The sequence below is a fragment of the Humulus lupulus genome, chromosome 7, assembly GCF_963169125.1.
Source record: "Humulus lupulus chromosome 7, drHumLupu1.1, whole genome shotgun sequence".
Taxonomy (NCBI): Eukaryota; Viridiplantae; Streptophyta; class Magnoliopsida; order Rosales; family Cannabaceae; genus Humulus; species Humulus lupulus.
Genome location: NC_084799.1, coordinates 99,262,960 through 99,270,070, shown reverse-complemented (window position 1 = coordinate 99,270,070; position 7,111 = coordinate 99,262,960). Strand labels below are relative to the sequence as shown.

Sequence of the window (7,111 nt, the reverse complement as noted above, 5' to 3'; positions counted from 1 at the left end):
CTTTTGTTTTTTGTTTTTCTTTGGCCTATTGATAGATAAAAATGGGGAGTAGTGTTTATTTTTGTTGTTAGTTTCAACTCTGGACCCTATTTTCAGGAGGAGTTGTTGTGTTAAACTTTTTCTTTAAAAGTTATCATGTTTGTTTGTTTTATGTGTTAGTAACTCTTATGTGCAGGGGGAGTATTGTATACTCTCATTGTTTCTAACATTATTTCTTCTTTGCAGATTCTTCTTGGGTATTTACATCCAAAATATTTTGTCAATCAATGTGCCAAATGGGGAGATTGTAAATTCCATTTTTGGCAAATTATATTTGACAAAATATTTTTTGATTTATTTCTTGTAATCTCGACATTCAATAAAAGATTATTTCATTTTTATTCTGTTCACATTAATGTTATGATTATATAAAAAGCTGATTACATCAATCTATTCTATTTATAGAAGGTTTGACAATATACTTAGCTTTTAACATATGAATTAAATAATAAATGTTGATTTATTTTATATCTGGCTGATTTCATTTGACAACTTGATTCTTATGACCAGATTTCAACAGATAGGATCAGATTGATCCTCATTAAAACCGAAGATAAGATCTTGCAATGTCAGCTCAAATATGGACTGATCTGTAGCTACAAACAATCTGTATGTTTCCTCAGATCTTGGATAATTCAATGTAATTGATTGATTATTTAAGGAAACATTTCCTATTGAGCTGTGAGCGTCCAGACCTAGTAAAGGCTGTCTTATGTGAGTATATTTGTGTATAAATACTTACCATAGCTGCCTTGTCTAGTTAACTCTTTGGTCTATTTTTTTACATCTTTAGAAAAATGGTGGTTATTTTGTAGAGGTTAGTAGTTCAACTATACCTCTATTATTTTGTGTTTTGTGTATTGAAACAATTCAACAAAGAGAAGAACAAGAGCAAACCTTCAGAAGAAGGTTCATCCTAGTCTTGCCTCGGGAGGAAGCAAGCACTCTTCAAGCAAATCAAAGGGAGTTCGAGTTCTTGAAGTTTCAGTAAGGTTCATTCATCAAGTGGAAAATACATCGAGCTTGCGGCATAAAATTAGAGGGAGTCTAATCTTTGCTTAAGTCAAATACTTTGTATTTTTGAGAAACTTTATTAATGGATCTTATCTCTAGGCATGGCCTCATAGACTAGTAATATCCGAAAGGATATTGACACCTCGTAAAAAAACAGTGTTTTTTTATTTTTCTATTTTATCCTTCTGTTGTGTATTTCAGTAGTTACAGCTCTGTCTGTAGCTACATAATATCTGTTCTAGTACCAACCTTTTATTCCGCATTTAATTAAATATAAAGTTAGTAATATTAAAATACAGAATTTCAATGTACAATCATGAAATTATGAATCACTTCACCGCACAAATTTTTGCAGCATGATCGCAAATTGAATTAGGATGGATTCCTCCATTTTTCACTGCAACCCTTCCCATCAAAGTTTATGATGTCACTGTGACCTGCATTTTAGTAAATTCAGCGTGATAATTCAATTTTTCCCCCAAAGAATTGCATGAAATTTTAGTCTACTGATGATTGAGTTTTTTACTGCATAGCTTCTAGGATCATTTGAAGTTAAAAAAAAAAATTAAATGCTCGTTAAGGTAGATAGACATCAACTTATCAATATGCAAGATGCCTATCTCAATGGAAGACTAGCATATAAAAGAAATACATGCTACCTATTTTACGTGCTCCACATCCTAATCCATTTAGTATAGGCATCTAACATAAAACAAAGAACAAGTCTTTTTTAACAAACCATGCTGATGAATTCTGTTTATCTCCATCCCTTTCAGTTCTGCCCCATAATCATTTAACAATGATATTCCAGCTGATGTGATGATGAAAGGGAAAGCCAGAGGCGGTGACAATGGGGATTTCGCCAGCTTAATAAATCTCTGACCTGCAAGAAGTAAGATGCAATATCAGTAATAGAATCATTAGTCCTAATATTCACATAAATTTGACAGAAACATTAGTCGAGTAGGGGACTACTTTTTCAGCACATCATATGAACTCTGAAGAAACATGAAAATTTATCTTTACGACACACTCTATTGATCAGCTGACAGTATTCCAGCACTCATCAAGCTTGTTTTAGGTTAGAGCAAGCATCAGAGCCAACCTGATTTAGCTTCAAGCACTAGACGAAGGGTGACAGAGTGAGCCCAATTAATACCCAAAGCAGCAACAAGGTGAGAATCAAATCCCGCAGGATCGTCTGTCCGCTGAACTGCAAAAATTACAGAGTATATTCATAACTTTAACACAAGATTTCACCAGATGACAGCATGATCCTACCTTGAAAAGAGTACAGGGAACCTTCTTCACGAGTTTGAGATCTGACTTGGTTTGTAACTACAATAGGGATTCGTGAAGATTCAGCAAGTGATCTAGATTTGTAAAAACAAAAAGGCATATTACTTGAGCAGAACAAAATCACCAAATAGCTAATAAATTGAGCATTTCCAACACATAGATGGGATTCTCACTTGATAAAAGAAACATGCCAACCTAGTAAATTTTGTCTTGAAGCTCCATGCGCAAAATCCCTGGACAAAGTGAAGCATTCCTTCAGCAATAATTAAAAAAAACAACTAAATTGAACAAACAATCAGATCATGACATTATACTTTCATGCAGAAATATGTAAATGATGGTATGTTCATAAGAGATGAGATGTAATTGATATGAAGAAATGAAATGGAAACATATCCATATATACAATATGGTAATAGTAGTAAATAAAATTAGGTCACATAAAAATTATTACCATACAAGCAGTAGGAAACCTCTAACTAAAGTTTGACGAATAAATGAAAGAAGAGAGTGAGAGAGGAGAACACACTGATCTCATCACTTATCTGCACTAAAGACGGCAAACATATTGAGGTCTCTAGGCTTTTGAAGTTGGTAAATCATTCTTCAATACAATTCATTTATGGTGTTCATATCATTTTCCAAAAGAAAAGGAATGTTTATAACTCATTTATGAATCCTTGATTTAGGTTCAGTCTTATCTAATCCTAGCGAAACATGAACTGAAAGACTGCAAGTTTACATGTGTCCATTTATCTATTACAGGTCCTAGGCATTAGAAAGGGAGATTTTCTCACCCCGACATAATAGCAGCAATGCTGTCAATGACTATCAACTTCACCTGGCGTTGAATAAGCTTGATTTGTTGCAAACTGGTGATAAATCAGAAAACATATTCAGCTAGAAATTTCTGATATTGTGAGATTAAAACAAAATTGCATACGACCTACACTTTTGCTTTCACTACTCAATAGAGTCATGGAAATCTTAAGTCATGACTGATTATAATAATAATAATATAAAGGATGGAACAGAAATTGGACGGTCAAACTTAGTTTACCAGGTCAAAATGAGCTCTGGTTTTTAGTTAACATGACTTTTAACATACTAATGTTACAACAAAGTTCTTACAGTTATTCAGTATCATCACATGCCTTCTTAAGTTATGAAAAAAGTCCTTACTTTTGATCCTACCTCTCAGTAAATTTAGAAAGGGTATTTGGCCGCAAAACTAGGATCCTACCTGCCATCTGCATTGTAGGTAGAAAACAACCCCTTACTAAATAAACATTTTAGAACCAACACATTCAAAGTACACTCATAAAGATACTAATTCTGCAGACCTCCTGCACCACTCCTTTCATGTTAAATATGTCTGGGAAACTTTGGACTCCAATTTCTATCATCCTGAGGAAAGAATCAAAATTTAAATTTTTCTGAGAGAAAACTATCTTCATTGATATGATAATTATGTTTTCTAAATACCTTCTTGAACTAAATTTGGACTCAACATCAATGTAGATAACATGGCCATTTAAACCTCCATAAGCTGTTGGCAATGAAGCCAATAATGAGAGCTTCATACAAAACTGCAATTTGCAAAAAATCAAAATAAATGGTGATTTAGATCTTCATTCAAACATACTTGATATTAACACCTAGCCATCATGAAAAGCAAAGGAAACTTCCTAAAACACAGATCTTATTTACATAAAACTGATGAATAAGGTTTCAGTGAATCTGGGCTTTTTAGATTCAATTTTCATATATTAGATTAACGGAACAAGTCTTGCCAAGCAACAAAACAATTATGCAGAATTCGAGTGTGCAACGTATAGAATCTAAAAAGCTTCATTCTTCAGTTCAATTCCTCAGAATTATATATTTTAAGGGTCATATGCATCAAATACGAGAAATGCATTGACAAACCAACAAAATCATAAACGAGCACTGCCCAATTAGACTAAATGAAATCACAATCAACCCCAACAAAAGAAATGAAGAAAGAATAATACTTGTGTTTTGCCGATTCCGGCAGGACCAACCAGCTCAGTCAGAACACCGAATGGTATTCCACCACATAAGGCTTCATCTAACCCCTTCAGACCAGTAGGAAGATGGCCACCATGGTCCTCCTTTTGAACCCTTTGCTCCATCAGGGTCAGTGCCTACGAAAGGTTTAAGTTAAAAAAAAAATACCCACAAATATAAGATGTGGGGAGAATTATAGAAGCTAAAAGAAGAGTATGTGAAGTGAGAAAGTAATAGCTCACGGTTTGGTATGGAGGGCAAGCGATTTCGCTAATGCGGGATAGTGCAGATGAGACGTCCGCCATTCCCACATCCAACAACTGCATCAACTCGAATTCGGTTAGGGATAGGGCTTCCTGAAAGAAAACTCACCGTCATAAATATCTGAATATTGAACTTAAACCAATATTAATGGTGGGAGATTAGAAGATTATCAATTGACCTTGGCGGTGGTAATGTTACGTGCTGCAAAAACGTTGGCCATTGCTTTGGACAAACCCATATCCTTGATGAGCTTCTCCGCCATTTCTTATCTTTGTCTATCTACTCAATTGCTGTGACCTGTGCTGTAGTTCCGAATCGCTTTCCCGCCAAATAGTCACCCAACTTTGTTCATACTTCATACCGTTTATTTCTCTCTTCCCTAAAATGTTCTTGGGCATTATATTTCCCCACCAAAATTTGATTAGTACAGATCGTTTTTATTAAAAATTATTTATATTATATTGTTGCCGTGTTTTCTCGGCAATAAAGATTTAGAAATCTAACAACAGAGATATTATGATTTTTGTAAACCGGATAGGTAAAAAGTAGCAAAAAGCAAGGATGCAAAATGCTTACACTATTTTACATGATTTATTTTTTAAAATTTATCTAGTCCACAAATCACTCTAATTGAAATGACTAGGACTCTAGATGAAATTGTTTATGAGAATTTCAACATAATTTTTGTATCCAGAAAGTCGATCACTTTAATTGTCCATTACCTTTGTATTTATGGGAGATTCTCATAGACAATTTTGGGTAACCGTACACTAATATGATAATTGACAAATTTGGGTAACTTTCCATTTACATAAATATATGATTGCATATTAAATTTATATCTATTATATTAGGTAATAAATGCATCATAAAATTTGGGCCTTTACGAGGCGTAAAAAAAATCTTCGAGTCTCTTAGGATCATTCATTGTGCATCATGACCAGACTTTCGCGAGTTAAACACCTCCCTCGAGCTAGGTGTCGCCGGACTAATCTGAACTGGCACGGGTCATGTTCAGAGCTTCACGAAGGCGATTTGGGTGACCCACATCTCAAACTAAGTTGTTGGCGCAAGAAGCGATCTAGAGACTATCTGGTTGTCATAAGCTGTCAAGTTTGACTCGAGCTGCTCACTCCAAAGTCAGCATCTCGCTTTCTTCATACCTTTGTCTGCCAGCTGTACCCCGTGCTGAGTAATTCAGCTCGTATTTTGGGGGTACAATATTTGCCCCCAAGCTCCTGTTTGTGAATGATGTCACTTCTGACATGCACAATAGGGGCTTTATGACTTCTGTTATGAGAAAATGTGTCCACCCACTCACTCGAGTATGGGACACGTATCTGTCTGCAATAGGCGCCTGTTCGGGTTTTGAGTACTGTGACAGTTGTCTTGTCAACTTTTTGCCACCGCTTGGTTTATTTAATCCAAACCCTTGGATCTCATACTGATTTAATTGTGCGACCTAGACCGGTTCCCAAAGTTTACACATAAATAGGAGAACCAAACCTCAGCCTTACCACCTTTGCATTAAAAAAAATTTCTCTTCTCTTTCTTCTCAAAATACTCAAAGCTCTCTGCATTCCCTCATTTTCTAGAAGCTTTCAGGCCAATACTTCCGACCCTGCTATCACTTCCTCGATCAAGAAACCAAATTGTAAATATCATTATATCCAGTTTAAATTTCATTTTCTTATTTTCTGATAAGTTTTATGAAATTTTCCAATATATTTTATTTTACCTGTTTTGCTCTAGTACGAGTTAAGTTTGGGTTTTATATGTGATCGAGACTGGTAGCATTAGGAATGGCAAGGGACAATGCACCAGAAAATAGGCCAATTTCTGGGTTCTCTGGGTTTGAAAGAGGAACGTATGAATACACGAACTTGAAGATTTGAGGATTTTTTTTTAGGTTAAGTTCTAGGTAGCTTAAGGGCCACAATTTCTTGAGTGGTTTTGCTTTAAACCGCTTTCGAGAAAGGTACTAGGTCTGACACGCGAATCCTGAAGTATCAGGGGTTTCCTGAGGTTATGGCACGTGGTTTCTGACTGCGCATGAACTCACATATTAGCATTAGGTGAGAATCTAGCTTGTAAGTGTCTTAGGTCAAGTAAACCGAATCTAAAATTCCACGTTTGCCTCACTTCTAGTGTCACAACGAGGTTGTATCTTAGGTCGCCTCTAACAGACTGCTTTGTCTCCAGAAGAACAAAATTATGGCCAAACAGAAGAAGAAAACAGTGGTGAGCTCCTCCTCTCAAACAAAAATAAAGATAAGCAGGTCGCCTCCGAGACCCCTATTCCCCACTTCGGCCTAGTCGTGGATAGGCAGGTCGTGGTTGACCCCAACGCCTTCTTCGAGGCCGAGCATATGAAATCTCGGATAAAGACTTAGGGTAAGGTGAACAAAATCTTATTGAGTCACGGGATTGAGACAGGCTCCATAGTACTTGTTGCCTGCCATCT

The 7,111-nt window shown here is 35.8% G+C and overlaps 1 protein-coding gene across 3 annotated transcripts; it reads right to left on the bottom strand.

The window, feature by feature from the left end:
• Positions 1-1,199: 1,199 nt before the first annotated feature.
• Positions 1,200-5,085, bottom strand: LOC133788488 (DNA repair protein RAD51 homolog 2). 3 transcript variants are annotated; one of them, XM_062225985.1, is made up of 12 exons: positions 4,826-5,085; positions 4,626-4,703; positions 4,368-4,520; positions 3,838-3,941; positions 3,696-3,759; positions 3,547-3,602; positions 3,150-3,224; positions 2,526-2,585; positions 2,335-2,426; positions 2,159-2,266; positions 1,793-1,936; positions 1,200-1,490 (listed from the first exon to the last, which is right to left on the bottom strand). In XM_062225985.1, exons 1-12 carry the CDS (start codon positions 4,907-4,909, stop codon positions 1,426-1,428), a joined length of 1,083 nt encoding a protein of 360 aa, XP_062081969.1. In that variant the 5' UTR covers positions 4,910-5,085; the 3' UTR covers positions 1,200-1,425. The 3 variants fall into 3 exon arrangements, with proteins under 3 accessions (XP_062081969.1, XP_062081968.1, XP_062081970.1); XM_062225984.1 differs by having other exon boundaries at positions 4,626-4,739; positions 4,826-5,082; XM_062225986.1 differs by lacking the exons at positions 3,547-3,602; positions 3,696-3,759 and having other exon boundaries at positions 4,626-4,739; positions 4,826-5,083.
• Positions 5,086-7,111: the final 2,026 nt, after the last annotated feature.